General features: G+C 47.2%; 1 protein-coding gene across 1 annotated transcript in view; it reads right to left on the reverse strand.

Moving 5' to 3' along the window:
• The window catches only part of LOC111155859 (protein kinase C epsilon), a 479,634-nt gene extending 466,981 nt beyond the window's left edge, over positions 1 to 12,653 (reverse strand). The window contains exon 1 of the mRNA XM_022516279.1: positions 11,686 to 12,653. Coding sequence (XP_022371987.1) covers positions 11,686 to 12,033 — 348 coding nt within the window. The 5' untranslated portion in view covers positions 12,034 to 12,653. The remainder of the gene's footprint in view (positions 1 to 11,685) is intronic.
• Positions 12,654 to 20,211: the final 7,558 nt, after the last annotated feature.

The following is a 20,211-nucleotide window of genomic DNA, read 5'->3' on the forward strand; positions in this document are numbered from 1 at the left end:
AGGTTAAAATGCAATACTGAATCTGCTTTTTAAAAATTCCAGAGGGGGGGGCGCCTGGGTGGCTCAGTGGGTTAAAGCCTCTGACTTGGCTCAGGTCATGATCCCAGGGTACTGGGATCGAGCCCCACCTCGGGCTCTCTGCTCAGCGGGGAGCCTGCTTCCTCTTCTCTCTCTCTGCCTGCCTCTCTGCCAACTGTGATTTCTGTCTGTCAAATAAATAAACAAAATCTTTAAAAAAAAAAAAAAATTCCAGAGGGAGCCATGTATCACATAGGTCCATCTATCTGGGCCAAAGCCCGCCCCAGGGCAGGTAATCCATGTTCTCTCTGTCTCCCACCCCAGGGGCCACCTAAGAAGGGCCAAGTGTGAGGTTCTAGCTCTGCACATCTGGAATCTGGCAAACCCAGAATTCCTGTTGCTAGCTATATCAGAGAGGGAGGGAAGTAGGGACTGGAAAAGGTTTCGCTTAAAACTCCTCAGTTGGCCATTACTGAATAAAATCTTCTGACAAAAGCACAATTTCATCTATGTCAAATAAGAAATATTAAATGCAAATAATTATCAATAATAGATTACCATTTATTGAGAAGTTGCTAGGGAAGCTGGGCACTTTTCCATGTTTCATTGGCCATTATAATAACTCTACAAGGTAGCTATTACTCCCATTTTACAGATGAGAGGAGTGGTACAGGTGAGTTAAAGAATTTCCCCAGTATCACACAGCCACAACTGATAAAACTAGAATTCAACACAGGACTGACACCAAAGCCCACATCATCTTTAGACAAGCCGCCACTTAGTGACATGAAGGATGCTACAAAGCTTCTCTTCATTCCTATCAGCCTATCAAGAGATAAACAAAGAAAAGTAGCTGAAAAATACAGCATGGGAGATTGGGGTTAACCCTTAGGATAGATTCCCTTGATAACAAGAGTTCAATAGATCATACTGATTCTGTTGAGCACCTTGCCCCAAGCAAATTTCCTAGAACATAAAAAGTGCTTATTATATTTGTTAAGAGGCTGCCTGGTGAGATGGATGGATAGATTAATGACTGAATATCCATTCTATCCACTGTTCCTTTCTTTGGATAGCTTATTGTTTTGTGTGTGTGTGTGTGTGTGTGTGTGTGTGTGTGTGTGTGTATTTTAATGAAGCAATTATTTTTGGACTGCATTCCTACTTTAAAGATTTTATTTCTTTATTTGACAGACAGAGATTACAAGTAGGCAAGAGAGGCAGGCAGGCAGAGAGAGGAGGAAGCAGGTTCTCTGCTGAGCAGACAGGCCGATGTGGGGCTCGATCCCAGGACCCTGGGATCATGACCTGAGCTGAAAGCAGAGGTTTTAACCCACTGAGCCACCCAGGCACCCCCGCATTCCTGCTTTAATCTCACTGGTTTCCTGACTGCCCTCATCACCCAAAACGCTAAAAACTGCTTGCCTGATATTTTTTATGCTCTTCTTCTAACTGTCTATTCAGATTCCATATTCCTTAAGGCCTGGCTCAAAATCTTATGAAGAATCCTTTGTCAACTAGTAGAACCCACATTATTCTTCCTCTCCAGAGAATTCCCATAGTTCTTCAACTTCACTGTTTCTTAAAAGGGTGTTAATCTCAAATCCCCAAATGGCCCACTTGAGGAAGGTCCATTTCTTTTTTTTTTTTTTCCTCCTAATTATAATGTTTTTCCAAATATGTCCGCAAAACACTAGTTCTATGGTGCTAATAATTTTTCACAAATAAGAGCATTCTATGATGAATCAGTTTCGGAAATTTGTGGTTACACATACAGAGGTGTACAAGTCTCTTTGGTACTGGCCCTCTTGGAGTCTTTAACATACTAATGTGCATTTGACTCTGAAACATTTCCCAACCTCTTTGATCACAGCAACCTGAGAATATTAGAAGGCTCCTACTCTTTGAAAGATACTCTGGCAAATACTGGTCGATTACATGTTCCATCCTTGGAGGCTGATTGATGATTCTCTCAGCTGCCCAAAATGGTTTAGATAATCATCCATCTAAAATGTCAGGAGATGGATTCATAGGCCCTGCATTCCAGAAACTCTGCTTGCTTGTTTGTTTTTAGAATATCCTTCGAGTGGCTCAATGATAGAGGCAGAGGGATCCAGTTAAAAAAAATAAATGTAGGGGTGCCTGGGTGGCTCAGTCAGTTAAGTGTCAGGTTCTTGATTTCAGCATAGGTCATGACCTCAGGATTGTGAGATCAAGCCCAGTGCAAGATCAACACTGGGAATTCACTGGGGAATTTACCCCATGTCCACACCCAGTGTGGAGCCTACTTAAGATTTTCTCTCTTCCTCTCCCTCTGCCCCTCCCCCCCCAAAATATATAAAAAAATAAATGTATTTTTGTGGGCCTTAAACACTAGGTAAAGAAGCAAGCTATCAAAAATGGCCTTGTGATTTTGATCACAGTAATAAAGAAAGATAAGGAGGGAAAAAAGCAGAAACTGACAGTTTTTCAGAGATACAAGACTCAGCTTCATGGAAAACAATAAAGATAAAATATCATCAAGTGCTAAGTCGAGCAAAGTCAAGGCCCAAAATGCAGACGGCTAAGTCTGCTAGAATCATGGTTAACAGAGGCCTTACACAAGGGTATCTCGATCTATGCTTCCTCCTGTTTTCACAGATGTGGAACCTAAGGTCCAACACCACTGATTAATAGGAGGTACCTGCCTCCTTAGTCAATGAATTTCCCAGGGAAATTTATTGGGGAGGGAAATTTATTGGGGAAGGGAAAGGATTAGCCAGTCCAACTCTAAAGAGGTGTCCCCAGGCTCAGAGAACCTTCCGATGAGCTCTCCTTCTTAATTAATTTTATATACCAGAATATGTTACTTATTGATTAGTATTGTGTCTCCTACCAGACTATCTGCTCCATGAGAACAGCTCCCAGCATGGCACCTGGGATATAAGGTATTCGATCAATGTTTGCTAAACAGATGAAAGGACAGTTGGAGCAATGAATGAATAAACCACTTTGTCCACTGGTTAGAACCTTTCATGGATGCCGCCATCTTTCTTTTCAGCACTGTCCTGGATGGTGAGCTTCTTAGAAGAGCAGAATCTAAGTTAGTCTGATTAAAGAGTGCTGCCTACATGACCTTCTACAAGACACATGCCCAAAGGCAGCCTTTTATTCAACCAACAGATGAGTGACTAGCTACACGTACTTCCTGAGTGGCTCTTACTTTGCTTGGTGAGCCATTGGGAGGAAGACACTTCTACTCACAAGATACTTACATCTGGCTGAGGCAACATACCTGGCATCAAGAGATACTATAGTCTGAAAACAAACTAACAAATCTACTCAAGAAGGACATAGGCAAAATCAAAGTCTATATTTTTCCTCAATAATTAATTATAGGTTCACCTGTCATGATTTTCCTAAACCGTCTTGAACCTGATTATATTTTGAATCTGATCTACCTCTTGGGGTCATTAGCTCAATGAGTTTACTTTTTGCTGGCATATAAAGTTGACTTTTTCATTAGCTTAAAAATCTAGCTCTCTGAGACTTCAAGGTGAAGTAGAGGGGATGAAGGGTGTGGGGCAGGAGAGGTTCTCATTTCTGTGCTTGGATTCCGGAAGAGACTGTGCTTCTCCCCTTCCTCCCAGGCATGATATTATGGGGCTCAATCACATTCTCTCTGGAGTTGCCATTCTGTTTAGTGGCAGGCAAGCTGACATGACAACAGTATGTTCCCGTCCCCTCTGCAATCCCAGCACAGTACAGGTATTTGTTTTCTGGTTTCAGCCAGAAAACTAGATTTCAAACAGGCGCGATCCTGCTGATTAGCATTATAATAGATTGTAATTACTTAACCAGCGCATATATACCCGGAGGAACTTGGAGAGATATATAATGTTTTGCCAAGTATAGCCTTTATTTATGTAAAATACTGCAGGCCTGCTCTGGAGCTCTTTTAGTCTAAGTGAAAGCCCTGGAAGCTTTGTCTACATATGCTTCGATGAGCTCCAGCCCCGGAGTCCAGGCACAGGAATTTAAAATTTCATTTGTCGTTGCTGCCAGTTACCAAGGGTTCTGTATCTAAGACCCTTATGAGAATTTGAACTTGATTTTAAACTCTGCAAAGGGAGGACAAGTGGGCCTTTTTTCTTCTCCTCTTCCCGCAGCACCTTGCACAGGCCGTGGTACCCAGAGCATCTACAGTTCCTACTCTTGGAGACCCCAGACATGACAGAGGTGCTTCAGCTTACTGCAAATGGCCACAAGGATATAATACGCATTCTCCCATAAGAACATTTTCAAGGCATCCTACAGATTTTTATGAAACATCCTTTTCTTCTGCTTTGTCCTCACTTCTTTCAACTATACAGAAAGACTGTTTAGGGAATTCCTTCAACTGCTTAGCCTACTGGTCTTCCCAGCTAGATTTCATACTCCTTGGAGGCAGGAATGATACCCCATACAACTCTGGTCTTTCCACAGTATGTGCTAGGGAAATACACACTTGTTTACTTCAATTCATTTGCTCATTCAACAAGGAACCAGGAACTCTCTGGGATCCCAAGAGCAGAACAGTGAACAAAAACCTATGCATTGGGGTGCCTGGGTGGCTCAGTCATTAAGCATCTGCCTTCAGCTCAGGTCATTATCTCAGCATCCTGGGATCGAGCCCCGCATTGGGCTCCCTGCTTCTCCACTCCCACTCTCCCTGCCTGTGTCCTTGCTCTCGCTGTGCCTCTCTCTGTCAAATAAATAAACAAAATCTTAAAAAAAAAAAAAAAGAAAAGAAAGAAAGAAACCTGTGCATATATAAAAACTCTGTTCCGGTGCTAGAGACAGATAATAAAGATAAATAAGAGAAATATATAAGATAGACATAAGAGCTAAAGAGTAAAACTAAAGCAGGAAAGTATATAAAGCATCAAGCAGAAGGGTGAAATTTTATTTTATTTTATTTTTAAAGATTTTATTTATTTGACAAAGAGAGAGGAAGATAGCACAAGCTGGGGGAGCAGCAGAGGAAGAGGGAGAAGCAGGCTCCCCGCTGAGCCCCACTGGGGCTCAATCCCAGAACCCTGGGATCATGACCTGAGTTGAAAGTAGACACTTAACCAATGGAGCCACCCAGGCACCCCAAGTGTAAAAATTTAAATAAGCTTGCCTTCCTAAGAACATAAAGACTTGAACAATGAAGCGTATCTGGAAAAGGAACATTCTGGAAAGATAGAGTGGCCAGTGCAAAGACTGAGGTAGGAACCTGACGAATATGTTGAAGGGTAGAAGGTGGGTCAATATGGCTGGGAAAGGAGTGAAGGGGAAGAGTATCAGGTGATGTAGGGTCAAAAAGGTCATAATAGGAGACTGACTATGGGCCTTGTCTAGAGTATAAGGAGAGTGGGTTTCTATCAAGAGATGTGTGAGCTGAGTGGCATATGCTGATGAAGTTGGGGCAACGGGGAGCCACTGAGGAGACTGCTGAAATAATCCAGATATGAAACAATAAGGTCTTAGACCAGAGTGATGTCAGCAGAAATACGCTAAGATGATCAGATCTGGATCTATTTTGAAGACAACAGATGCTGTTGCTGGACTGGATATGGGGGTGTGAGAATGACAAGCATCAAGAATAGCTTCTCGTGGTTTCTGGCCTGGGCAACCATTAGGATGCAGTTGCCATTTCTTGAGATGGGGAAGACTATGGAAGGCTTAGATTGGGGATGAGGGACATAAGATATACAGTTTTTGACATAACAGAATTTGAGATGCGCTTGCACAATCAAATGTGGGCTGAAATTAGGAATTTGGAGGCAAGAGCATTTGAGAATGCATTTAGATCCATGAAACTAGATGAAACTGGTACAGTAAAACCAAAACAGCAGCTCCCAAATATCCCTATTTTCAATTGGTCATATGCTTCAATAAATAATTAATCTTTGGCTACAGTGGCCACACAATTCCTAGACTTCTCAAAACAACCTCATTTTAAGAGATTCTAATATTTTCAAAAAGGCAATTGTTAAGTGTAACTAAATAAACTTTATTTTTAGACTATGTGAGACTTTTCATATAAATACATTCACAAACCAAAGAGAAAAATATCACTGGACCATATGTTCTGATTTAAGATTCTCAAACTATGAATACACACATGTAACTCTTAAAATATTAATCACATTGTTAGACTGTACAGTAGCCTGGCCCTTTGCTAAGAACTTTACATAGACTCCCTTATTTCTTGCAACAGCCGAAAGAGGTTGTCAAACTATTGTAAGAACTGTTATATTCCCATTTTACAGATGAAGAAACAGGCATAAAGAGCCTAGGTCACCTGGCTCGAGGGTAGGTAGACGCATCCTGTAGTGAGAGCCCACAGATCTTACAGAGAGGGGCCCAATGAAGAGGTAGGGAACCGAGGGTCTCAAATAATCACTAAATCTGCTGGTCAAAGACAGAGAAGGGGAAACAGAATAGAGAGACAAGGTCTGACTGCCCAGAAGACCCAAGACCCTTTAACTGCAGAGCACCAGTGCCAAGTGACTTTCTAATATAGCAATGGGGCAAGAACTAAGCCTCAGAATAGTTGTTAAATAACCAATCACGTACCAAGGGGAGCCATATTTAATTAGAGGTTAAGGTAAGTATTACAGAGTATGGAAACTGGAGTATAGAAAAAACCTGGAACCTCAGCTGTTGGTGGACAAATTCAAGGGATAGGTGCACACAAAGGGAGCTAGGGCCATTCCCAGTCCTTCCTTCCACATCTCTTTCTAGATCCTTCCCACCTCACTTCATTTAGATGATAGTAAAAGTTCCTCAGGGATCTTTTAAGATTTCCCTACAGAAGTCCTGAAGTGCCTTCAGGCCGGGTCTATCAAGGCATACTCTAGCCACCCTCAGTGTGAGACTCAGCAGGGGCCTGTTTAACCACAGCGCTCCTCAGGCTCTGCCCAGAGCATCAGCATCAGAACCAGCAGGGGCTTGGCCTTGGCCTTAAAGGTGTAACAATCTTCCCGCGGGATACTGGGGCCAACAAAGAATAACGGTCCCCGAGCCTTACCTCTGCAAAAACAGTGTAGGCCATCTCACAGGGTCAGAGGGTGGGATAATTTTGAGAAACCCTGTCAATGAGGTATTTGGGAAAGAGGAAACAGTAACACTAGTGCCCCATTCCTTGCAAACGAGACTACCAGACAGAAAAGAAACACTTTAAGGATGACCAAAAACTTGGCTCCTTTAGATCCTGTATAATAATCAAGTCAATAAAGAACCCTCTCTAAAGCCAGTCCCACGGCAGGTTTAGAGGACATAATAGTAAATGTAGGAGCAAAACAGCCACTGAGCTCTCACTGAAGTCAGGCATTGGTCCGTGCGCTTTCCACATAGTAACTCCTTTCATCTCCGCAACAACCCCATTTGTTAGAGGTAGATACGGTTACCATCACCCACTTCTTACAGGGGAAGAAACAGGAAACAGGAACACAGGTTAAACAGCTCTCCAAAGGTCACAAGTGCGGATGGTGACAGAGGCGGGATTCAAATCCAAGGAGCCTGGCTTCACAGCTCTGCCCTTAAATGTGGGACCTCTCAGAAAATGACATTTTTGTCATTACTGCTGCATTATGAGTGCAGCACGGTAGTGACCCAAACCAAGGATGTCTTTGGAGGCAGGAGTCATGGAACCAGGAAGAGTGGGACTCAGCACACACACTAGTGAGGTGACCACACAGCAAACTCCAGGCTGTGTGCAGGGGTAGCCAGCTGTCACATGCCGGCTCCTTGTACCCTCTCTGCCATCTACCACGCTCCCACCATCTGTCCTAAAGGCAAAGCAGCTCCATTCAGCATTCATGGGGCCTCTGCTTCTAATAAACCCCAATACTTCTCCTTTACACAACTAGGCTATAAATCTTGGAGGAAGGAATTACAAAGGTCTACCATAAAATCTCAGGACATTTCTGTGTACGAAGTCTTCATCCCTTAATTATCTGGAGCCCTCCCCTGACCACAATTTCTATCCTACTCCGGTGTTTCTTGAAGCAGGATCAAATTCCCTTGAGGAGCGCTTGTTACGCATAAGGATTCCTAGTGCTTGTCCTAAACTTCAGAATGAAAAGCTCTGAATGTGGTGGGCAGATTTATATTTTTAACGCCCCCCGCCCCCCAACCAGGGATTCTTTGGCACACTCAAGTCAGAGCAGCATTAATATCTCATTCCTGGAAAAACCAGAGGCAACAAGAGTGTTTAATGGGATTCTGCTTTCAGTGTAAGTGAGATCTTCCCGTCTCTCTGTAATGAGCTTTCTCTAAAACAACCCCCTTTGTCATCACAACTGATACGTCTCTCATTATCTGGAGAATAATTATCTCAGCCTGGCTTTTAAACATTCTAGAATCCACCTCGGTTTTCCAATACTTCTCCTATTCCAGTGTTTCCAAAGTATGGCCCCCATATCACTAATGGTGTTAAGAGGCACCTGAGATGAACACCCTCCCTTTTTATTTTAGAGGCCACATGTTTATTTTAATGCAAACGAAGAAAAACCATAACCACAGTATCCCAACCGGTGACTTCATGCATACTGGGCCTTGCGTGGGAAATCAGAGAATCAATGTTTAAAAATCTGAAGTAAATAATAGCACAGGTGGTGCTCAGATAAAATTCTTAAATTTGGGAAATTTTATCCTGCCTGGTCCTTGCTGACAGGCACCCTCACTTTTGGCCATCCTTCTCTGTTTCCCCACTCCTAGCCACAGGTCTTCTCTGCCTTTATGTCCAGTGTCTGTGCCCACCGAAGACTGTTACCCCTCACCTCATGCCCATTCCATGCCTCCTTCCAGGAACCCTCCAGATTCTTCCAGCTCTCCCATCACACTTCCTTTTTTTGAACTCATGTAATGTACTGGTCCCACTCATTTAGAACCTAACTGCTACTTAACTATCAACATGTATCTTAGTATTACTTCCCTAGTGAAATGGAAGCCCCCTGGGGCTCACCCACAGTCTCTTTTACCTCCGGGTTACCTGGAATGCTGAACTTCCCTGGTTGGGCCTGAGCACAAATAGGAACTGGGTAAGAACACATGAATTCATTGTGCGGTTGAATGAAACTGTCCGCCTCAATGAGAGAAGTGGCCGTTTCAGGCCGTCCCCATCTCCTTACTTCAGGCCAGGTTTCCTGGCCACACCCAAGAAAGGGTGTATCTCTTTATCACTGCCAGGTAAAGAGCACTGAGCCCCAGAGCCTAGGAAATGCTGCCCAGAGGTGTGATTCTGTGGGTGTCCGCTCACTGACAGGAATGGGAAGGGGGACTTTAGTCAGCCCTGGTGAAGCTATCTGTTTCCAAGGGCCAGCCCCCTCTGCTGATGCACCCCCACCAACCTCCCCTTCTGGAGGAACCAGACCGGCCACAGCATCCACCAGTGAAACCAACGCTAGTGGAGCAAACAGAACCAGCTCCACTACTTGATTCATCTCGTGACTTTGGCCTTTTTGTAGCTCAGGTTTTGGGAGGTTTTTTGGTTTTGTTTTTATTTTTTTAATCTGTCCAATACCTGTTGCACCTAATTCACACTTGCTATCAGACAAAGGAGATATGATTTTGAAAGCACTTTAAATTATTTAAATTATTATTTCACTGTAGTGAAAACATTAGGGACATAGCACAGGAATCTGCATGGAGAGTAGACTGGGAGGGCCGGGGGCTCTGCTCTCCACCAGGCAAGCTGTGGGTGACTGGAACTACGGGCCCTACTTCCAGTCACCCTGAGCATACCGCATGACCTTGGGTACCCACTCCACTTCTCTGCCACTAAAACCTTCTCTGCACTTGGTCTAGGGCCAAGTCCAACATGAATTTGGGCACTTTAGAGAATACTGACCAAGCAAGCCTGGTACCCACAGCATGTTTCACTGCAAGTGCTCCAAAGTGGGGCAGGTGCCCCGATTCACCCAGGGCTCGGTCAGGCCCCAGCAAAGCATCACGGGACAAACACAGACACCTCTCCCTCCACCAGAGGTGTGTTCTGTGGCTACAGCAGCCTTCCCGTTCATCCCACCTACTCTCTGCCTCACTCCATCTCCCTCATCTGCATACACAGTGAAGGCCCAGTGGCCTCACGACTATAGTCATTTTTTTTTCCCATCCTCTTCCTGTTCGAAAACAACTTCAAAACCACAGGGTTTTGGTGTTAAGTTCTGGCCCTGAAATTAGCTATTCCTTTAGCTCCCCCTCAGACATACACTACTTTCCTGAGTCAAAGAGCCCATATGTGGAAAGGAAATGGGGAGTGAGTGGGAACTCTGGAGGTGGGAGGCAGGCAGAAGGAAGGGGCCTCGGTGAATGGAATGGAATAGAATGGTGCTGTGTTCTCCATAAAGGTTTGCCTGCTTCCCAAAGTGTAAGCCGCAAATCTTGGTATGGTTTGTTGGAGCTTCCCTATCAGTCCCGTAACCATGGTTTTGGGCAGACTACATCACAGCACGAGCACAGAGAGAAGAGGCTTTTTCTTATTTTTCTCTAAGACTCCATTTCCTATTTAAAAAATATGTAAGGTGACATGACAAGGTGGTTCATATGCAGCCTCTGGCCCTAGGACGGTCATGAGGTGGTCTGTTTTCAGTCATTTGTAGACGATTCCTGTTTCCCCATGAGATATCTCTTTTTGTGTCGACCAAAGAACCCTGGAAACATATGCACCCAGAGCCACACCTGCTCTTGGTGGAAACATGTAGCAAATCAGAAAACACCAAAATCCATTTCCTAATTTAACACCTTCCTTCCAAAAAGAGCTAAAAGAAGGTTGGTTCTCCATGCTTCTTTGGGTGCCAAGGTTGAATGCATTTGGTTTATAGTAGCCCGACAAGGAAGGCCTGTTTCCAAGTCCCTAGTATTTTGACAGTGTTCTCAATTAACTCAATGTCGGACTTAGCAATAGTATCTTATTGAACAGTACCTTGAAAATCAACACAAGAAAATCATTGTAACTTTAAGTAGGATTCGAAGCACTGACTTCCAATTTCTAGCAACCAGAACCATTTTTTTAAGATACAACACTCCTTCCGGATGCATGGGCGATGCATGGGGCAAAACAAGGTTGGCTTATGCTGCCGGGACCCTGGAGGAGACATCCTGGGAGAACACATTTTTCTCCCTGTGTGTCAGAAGATGAACTAACCACCATGCAACAGAATAGAAACAAGCTAGCTTCCTCCCGGAGGGAAAAATAAAGCAGCTCCTCACTAGGTTAGGCAGGACAAAGCCAGGACGTGGAAGAAGCCTTCAGTTTAGGGCTGCACGTGCCTAAGGATGGAGGAACCCACCCCCACACAATCACACACAGCCAGCCCACCACGCGCCTGCGGAAGGCGCCGGCTTCTCTGTCAACCTTCAGCACCAGTGGCTGGGGGCTCTCCCAGCTTGCCAGCTCCCTGTTACACCCCTTGTCTGGAGGGGGCAGAGGGCCTTACCCTCTTTCCAAGTCCCATCTTCGTTGCTCCAGTGCCTACTTCTCAACTATGAAATGGAGAATGCTTCCCCAAGGCAACTGAGACACACACACACACACACACACACACACAGAGCCCCCAGATGGCAATAAGTCTCGGCGCCCCCTGACTAATGCCAAGGCCGTGCTTCCCAGAGACCCCACAGCTGGGCTGCCGGACCGGGTGGCGCCCGACTCACCCAGTCCTCGAAGTGCCGGCTCCCGTTCTGCAGCAGCTCCTCAAACTGGATGGTGCAGTTGGCCACGAAGTCGTCGTAACCGATGGGGGCATCGTGGAAGACCGCCAGCTCGATCTTGCGCCCGTTGCACACATCAGTGACGAACTCGTCGTGCCAGGCCGGGCTGTTGGTCTTCTGCTTGGTGGCTGTTTGGCCGATGCGAGAGTCGTCCACGTTGAGGGCGATGTAGGGGTCGAGAAGGAAAGTCTGCGGCCGGGGTCCCACCGCATGGCGCAGCGACCAGGCTGTGGGCTTCAAGCTCACGGCCTCGCAGATTTTGATCTTAAGAAGGCCATTGAACACTACCATGGTCGGGGCGGGGAGTGGGGGCCGGGGTCACTCCGTCCGCCCCGAGGGCAGGAATGAAGAACCGACGCCCTGGCACTCTGAGCCACGGGGACTCCTGGGTCCCCTCTCACCCCACCCCACACTGTCCCTACACCTTGTAGCGTTGCGCCCTGGCGCGGGCGATTCTCAGCGAGTGCATGTATTTCCTCGTCGGGTTCCTAACGGAAAACAGGGAGGGGGGGAGAGCTGGGGGACGTCCGTGTTTGGAGCAAGTCTCTCCCCCCCTTCCACCAGCAGCACCTCCAGAAGAGGAGACGAGCTGTCGGCTTCGCTGCAAGCCGCGGGGGCTGTGTCGCCGCTTCGCTGGCTCTCCCGGTCCGGGCTGCGGGGAGGCGGGCGCCGCACCCGGCGCTTACCTACCTTTCCGAAACATAATCCCCGGGAAATTTCGACTCCGGGAGGGGGAGGGGGATGTGGGACGGGGCGCGGACGAGAACCGGGGGCGCAGATTTCAACCCGGATCCTCTTCGCACACCCAGCGCCTGCCTCCGACCGCGCGGGGCGGGGGATGGATCGAGGGATGTTCAGTCTATCCGGAGGGATGCATGTCGAGAGGAAATGGTCCTCCTCGGAGCCAAATTTTTAAAAATCCACAAGCCACACAGCCAGCCCGGCCGCCTCCTCTTGGGCGAAGCCGCGCGGTTGCGGCGGTCGGCGATCGGGAGGCGCCAGGAGCCCGGAATCTCACATCCGCGCGGGCTCGGGAGTCGGGGTGGCCGCCGCTCGGGCTCGGGGCGCAGGCCGGCACCGGGCGGTGCGCAGCGCGGCGGCGGCGGGGCCGGGACTGCGACTCGGCGCGGCCCCACCTCCCGGGCGCCGGCGCCAGCCCGCCGCGCTCCCCGCGTCCCCGCTCTGGGCTACCGCTCGTTCGCCGCCGGCCCGCCCGCCTGCCCGCTCTCCCCCTCGGTCTTCCCCTTGGTCTTTCGCCCTCGGTCGGTGTGCGAGTCTCCCTCCCTCTAATGCAGGAAATGCGCAAAAGACGTCAGTGTGTGTGTGTGTGTGTGTGTGTGTGTGTGTGTGTGTGTATGTGTGTGTGCGCGCGTGTGTATGTGTGTATGTGTGTGCACGCGCGCGCGCGCTCCTGTGTTTGGGGAAATAGAAAGTTTTGCCTGTTGGGGGAGCAATACGGGAAAAGTGAGCCGAGTAGAGGACGCCGCAGAGAGGGCGAGCCTGCCGGGTCGCGGCGGCAGGCGGGGGAGCCGAGCGGGGACCTGCGCGGAACCCCCGGGAGTAGCGGCTTTGCGGGCCGTGATGCGTTTGCTGCGGGCTGCGGACACCTCGTCTCCGGTCTGCACTGGGAGACCCGCGGACCGCCCAGCTCCCTCCGGACTCCGCGGCCAAAACCGTCTCGTAGAGCGGGGCGGGGGGGGAGTGGCGGGGGGCCGCCCTGCGGGAGGAGACTCGGGACCCTCCCCCAGCCCCAACCCCACTCGGACCGAGGCCCGCGGGAGCAGCCGGGGGAGTATTGGCCCGTCTGTCTGTCATTCCGTCTGGAGACGCTCCTCTCCGCCGCGGTGGGGGAGGGGAGAAAGGGAGGGGCGTGCGAGCCTCGGTGTGTGAGTTTTTAAACACTCATTCTCTCCTCCCTTGCTTTAGGGCCGTTCTCCCCCTTTGGGATATATCCTGGACTTCTCGGGCCGCGAGAACTTGTTGACAAGTGAAAGCTTAGTAGAACCTCGGCTCTATTTGTCTTTATTTTTTACAAAGTGACTTCATATTTATTCTGGACCGCGTCTGTGCCTTTTTGGGGGACATGGTTCTGATCAGCGCGCTGACAGCGGCCGTCCGAGCTGCGGGAAAACGGGGCGCGCCTTCTGGGGGGCGAGGGACTGTGTCCGCGCTAATTTCCTCCATAACCTTTAAACTCTCGCTGGAAGCCGCGGCGGCTGATCACGTGAGGCGAGCCCTGGGCTGCTGGGGAAGAATTTCCTCCGCAGGGAGCCGGGGACGGGGTAGGCTGCGCGGCGAGGGACGGCCCCGCGCCAGGGGACGCGAACCTGGGAGGGCGGGGCGGAGAGCGCGGAGGCCCTGGGCGCGGCCCTAGCTCTTGCGGCTGTAGAACTGGGCTGGGAAGAGGTCATGTCCCCCAACCTGCGAGCGAGCAGGACGCAGTATAAAAAAGCAAACGTCGGCACTCCCCCGCGTGCCCGGCCAAGTCGGGGGCTTTGTAGGAATCGTGATAAACGAAGTATTTATCTGGCAGGTTTGGTTAGTGTAGACCAAAATTTAAAAACCCCCTCTTGATTACATTTTCTCAATGGAAAAGGTTATCACAGCCTGTGGCTTAAAGGCTTAAAACGGATTAAAGGCGAGGAAGGAGGCAGTCCCCTGAAACAACTGGATACCAAGCGCAGCACACAGGTCGCAAAAGGGATAAAAACGTCCCAGGGTGATCCTCGCCTAAGGCCTGCTAGTCCTGCTCTCCCTGATCCTATCGTTTCTCCCAGCCCTCCCTGTCGAATGGGACAGCTGGGTAGAGAGTGCTAAAATGCAGTCTTGGGGACAACTGAGCTCTTCCGGGTGCAGAAAGTCAGGATACGAAAGTAATGCCCTACATGGTTACTCCCGCCAGCTGTAGGTGTGTTTTGGAATCTGTCAGTTGGACAAAGCGCTGGTACTGGTGGGACATCTTACTGCTGTTCAGTTTTTATGTCTTTGATCATCAGAATTTTTTCCACCATTCTATTCTTATTAAACTTGCTTCCCCCTTCAGGGGCCATGTGATGGAAGGCAATGGCAAATAGGGCTAGGTCTTGTGAAAATTCATTTGGGAAGCAGAGCCACTAATAGAGCTGAAATACTTGACAGAGGCAAAATTTAAGGGGTACCAATGAGCACAGTAATCAAAATGAGTAATACTTTAATGCAATATTTTTTAAAAATCAAAATTAATGTAAAATGAACATATTCAAAATTTAAATAATTTTAAATGTTTTATTAAAATATCACTTATATTGGGGCGCCTGGGTGGCTCAGTGGGTTAAAGCCTCTGCTTTCAGCTCAGGTCATGATTCCAGGGTCCTGGGATCAAGCCCCGCATCGGGCTCTCTGCTCAGCAGGGAGCCTGCTTCCTCCTCTCTCTCTGCCTGCCTCTCTGCCTACTTGTGATCTCTGTCTGTCAAATAAATAAATAAATAAAATCTTTTAAAATAAAATAAAATAAAATAAAATATCACTTATATTACCGACTTGATTGGCACCTCTGAAATTCTGTACCTGAGATGAGTGCTCCATTTGCCTCACCCTAGCCCCAGCCCTGTTGAGGAGTCTAGAAAGGCAAGGACTTCATGAATTTAGGGATCCGTAAGTGTTTCAGACCATCTCTGTACTCTTTCCCTGGGTAAGATTACCATGCAAACAGAGAAGTACACAAGACTGGAAAACATTGACCAAAATCCCTCCTCTTCAATGTGTCATATAGGAAATAGGTTTAGAATTACGGGCATGCTGAACTTGAACTTTTTGCGTGATATCATATTCCATCTCTCCCCAGACAAGACTTCCCAGATATATATAAATAAATAGGGCCTACTGCCATCTCAGTGGTTAGGTATTCTTAAAACCAATAATCTGGGATGCCTGGGTGGCTCAGTTGGTTAAGCAGCTGCCTTCGGCTCAGGTCATGATCCCAGTGTCCTGGGATCGAGTCCCGCATCGGGCTCCTTGCTCAGCGGGGAGCCTGCTTCTCCCTCTGCCTCTGCCTGCCATTCTGTCTGCCTGTGCTTGCTCTCTCTCCCTCTCTCTCTCTCTGACAGATAAATAAATAAAATCTTTAAAAAAAAAAAAAACCAATAATCTACAAACTTCTAATACCACTTCCTTGTGACCCAGGTATGGTTACAGGAGAACAGCCTCTGCCTCTTAGCAGGCTGTCTATTACACCATGTGAAAAATCAGGCTGCATTTCTCAGATGTGACCAACACCAGTGTAACCTCACCTCCTTTTTTGGGGGGTCTTAACCATTTTGTAAGTTTTTATTTAAATTCCAGTTAGCATACAGTGTAATCTTCATTTCAGGTGTACAGTATAGTGATTCAACACTTCCATTCAACACCCCGTGCTCATCACAGGTGCCTGCCTTTTAATTCCAAGTCTAAAAAGGGGTGGTGGGGTGGAGTGGTGAAAAGATCTCGCCAAACTGCCTGTGTTGTACTGAATGAATATTTAAATAAAAAGGGAGAATGCTGGTACTTTACATTGCAAACATTCCTAATTTCTTGCTCCTATTACATCCTTATTTCTGAATAAATCTCTCACCTTCTTACTCTCTGGCTTGGCTGAACAAAAATCTCTGTTCTCCAGGATCACCACGGAGATGCCAGATGTGAGCTTGTTTCCAGATTCACATGAAAAGAAAAACAAGCCCTTACAGGTGGGAAAGTTTAAAAAGTAAAATTCCAATCAATAATCTTTGCCTACTAGATCCTCCTCTTGGCCTCTGTATGCAGTTCTGAAAGACAGCAGAGAGACTGGCATTGACATTGAGTAAGATGTCCCCTGGATTCCAACTACTGCCTAGTTATTTTGTGAGCTTTGAGTGAGGGAAAGGAAGAATGAATTTTTCAAAACTGAACAAAGATGACCAAGAGGGTGCTTTAAAAATTAAGCTCTTGGGGCGCCTGGGTGGCTCAGTGGGTTAAGCCGCTGCCTTCGGCTCAGGTCATGATCTCAGGGTCCTGGGATCAAGCCCCGCATCGGGCTCTCTGCTCGGCAAGGAGCCTGCTTCCTCCTCTCTCTCTGCCTGCCTCTCTGCCTGCTTGTGATCTCTGTCTGTCAAATAAATAAATTAAAAAAAAATTATTAAAAAAAAAATTAAGCTCTTGGGGAAAAAGACTAATTGAGCAAGAGCTCCCAAGGCCACATGATTAAGTACTACAGTAGATGTAGGGGTGCTCCAGCCTCTCTGAGAGTGACAGCACAAAGGCAGCCTCACCCCCTGCCTGGGTTTGCCTGGGAAGTCATCACCCATCAGTCTAGACTTTCCAGTAGGCAAAGAGGAGAGGGAAGGACACTGGAGGCAATGGGAACAGGGTATGCAGAGCACAAGTAGGTAAGAGCACAGCTGTGTGGGATGAGTCAGCCATCAGATGGACCTGGCATGTTGGCAGGCAGGAAGAGGAGGTGAGGTGAGGTTAGGTAGGTTGAATGGGATCATTAAGACTCTGGGGAGCCTGTAAATGAGTTTGAATTTTTTCCTCATGAGACACTGATCATTCTAAGGTCGGGAACAGCATACCTAGAGTTAATACCTTAAAAAGGCAATTTTGCAGGGATGGATAGGTTACTCTTCTGCAGTTTCCCCCCAGAAAACTCACCCCCAAACCAGGATGTTGGAGCAATAGAAGATCCACGCCTGAAGATGATTTCCTCTAATCAAAAAGAAACAGCCTGTGGATATTGTTGTGATGGATTAAAGGAAGCAGAGATGGGGTGCCAGAACCTTAGACTAACATATCAATATTCATGTCCTTGTTGCTGTGCTAGTGGATGCCATTTATAGAATGTTAATGGCTTCTGCAAAGGTTGGCCTGGTCAGGGACTGTCATCCATTCCACACATGCCCTGTGGAACAGAATTCAACCACCTGGGCTATGTGATGGAATATGCAGCAACAAAATGACACTGAAAACCTTCCAGAGTTCTGTTGGCCCTGCCTGGCCTACCCCTGACCTGTGTCCCAGCCCCACTCCTAACCCCACCCTAGTTCCTCCCTCTGGTTGCTGGCCTATGTCTAGCCTGCCCTGTCTTATGTTGGCCTTGACTCTGCTCTGAACTCTGTTGCTATGACCCAGAGACCAAGCTTCACTCGTACCCTACAAAGAGGTATAAGAATCAGAGGTAACCCCATAGAACTTAAAGGCAGATGCAGGCAGATGGCCTACTGCCCATCTTTCCTCAGTTCCTTTGACCCTGCATCCCACTCACTCAAGCACCATATGGTAAGGAACATCACATACCACGTCTTTGGCTGTTACGTTGAGCTGCATCTTGGGACTTCTTTTTTTTTCTTAAATATTTTATTTGTTTATTTATTTATTTATTTGAGAGAGAGAGCACACGTGCACGCAAGCATGAGCACAAGCAGGGAGAAGGGCAGAGAGAGAGGGGGACAAGCAGACTCCCTGCTAAGCGGGGAGCCTGGTGCAGGCCTCAGTCCAAGGGCCCTGAGATCATGACCTGAGCAAAAGTCAGACACTTAACTGATTGAACCACCCAGGTGCCCTGCATCTTAGGACTTTTAAATATACAAATTAATCCATGGGTCTTGCTAAGCACCTGCTATGTTCACAATCCTGGGGCAGGTGCTCTGGGGAGGACAAAGAGATGTATGGATGTTTCCTACTCCAGTGGGGGAGACAGGAAATCATTTATTTAGCAGTTGGTATTAAGTGCCACGTCATTGGGAGCACTGGGGAAGCAAAGATGATGACACACATTGACCCCTTATTAGTCGGACTGGGCCAGGTCATGCTGCTGTAATAAACAGTCTCCAAATCCCATGGCCTTAAAAATAACAGGTTTCTCCTCATGCTGCTCTAAATCTGTGGCAGGTTGGCTGAGAGCTCTGCCCCAGCTCAGTATCATTCTTGTTCCTGCATCCAGGCCAACAGAAAAGTCACTATCTGGAACTTAGCTGGTCACGGGCAACAAGCAAAAGAACCTCTAGAGGGTCGGGCAACTAATAGTCCACTGGATGTGCTAAATGACATTCACTTCTGCTCACTACCTGTTAGCTAGAACCAGTCACATGGCTGCTCTCCCCCAACCACCAGGGGCTGGGAAGTTCCCCCATGTGCAGAGGTGAGGAGTATGGACTGTTTGGTGAAGAGCAATGAAGAATGCCATAGACCCTGTCCTCAAGTATCAGGTGCATAAGGATGACTCAAGGCAGCACACAGTAAATGACAGATAAATGGCACAGTTGGAAAGGGTAATAGAAATGTAGAGGTAATGGGGAGCCTGGGTGGCTCAGTGGGTTAAAGCCTCTGCCTTCCGCTCAGGTCATGGTCCCAGGGTCCTGGGATCGAGCCCCGCATTGGGCATTCTGCTCAGCAGGGAGCCTGCTCCCTCCCCCACCGCCTTCCTCTCTGCCTACTTGTGATCTGTCTGTCAAATAAATAAATAAAATCTTAAAAAAAAAAAAAAGAAAGAAAGAAAAGTAGAGGTAAGGACAATTACAGTCAGAGGGAAACTGTTCGATCCCCCATGGCCCTGGGCCACTGCATGCAGAAGACTTCAGATCACATTGAGAATCCAGCCTGTTTCAGAACTAGCAGCCACCTAAGCCCCTCTCCCCTTCCCTCAGTTATGTTTAATGTCAGAGAACTTGCAAATCCTTCAAGAGACTTCAGAACCAAGTCTGCACTAAGGGGGCATTTAGACACAGCAGAACTAAGACTTGTTTGTTACACGCTGCAAGATTTGGGAGATGAACTGGCCTATATTCTTTCTTATTATTAAATTCCTCTATTAAATGATGAAACTGAGAGCTAGAGAAGTTCACTGACTTGCCACACAAGAGAATTTTTAACAATAACCAAAGAAAGCACTAGCTAGAGGTCTATAATCAACTCTTAATGCTTCCTAGATGCAGTTTACTGATTTTCCCGCATTATTACACTAGAACCAGTGCAACGCCATTTAATGATAAGAACTCCAATTACCCTTTATATGTTGGAAACAAAATTTCTGTAAATCAAATCAGGTTTGTTTTAATGTATTGGTTCCAAACTTAACTGGCCTCAGTGCAATTGGATATTACAGACTTGTAATAATTCTTGGGGGACGATGATATTTACAGAGTTCTTCCTTAGGTTTTGGGGATATGTGTAAACAAGGTCCTTAAAACAAAAAAACTTTATTGTTCCTTAACTTCTCTATTTCTGCATCTTGTCTGGTAACACCAATTAGATGTATCTTTGGCGTATGGTTTTATAACTGCACCAAATGTAACAGCTGTTTCTGTGGGCTCCTGTGGCTAATTTATGAATTAGCAGAAGGACTATCTTACTGTTCAGTGAAACCATTTTTTTTTATTTTAATTTTAAATAGCATCCATGTCTAACGTGGGTCTCAAACTCATGACTCTGAGATCAAAAGTCATATGCTCGACCAACTGAACCAGCCAGACGTGGACC

Source organism: Enhydra lutris, unplaced genomic scaffold (assembly GCF_002288905.1).
Source record: "Enhydra lutris kenyoni isolate GAN:26980312 unplaced genomic scaffold, ASM228890v2 scaffoldscaffold44, whole genome shotgun sequence".
Taxonomy (NCBI): Eukaryota; Metazoa; Chordata; class Mammalia; order Carnivora; family Mustelidae; genus Enhydra; species Enhydra lutris.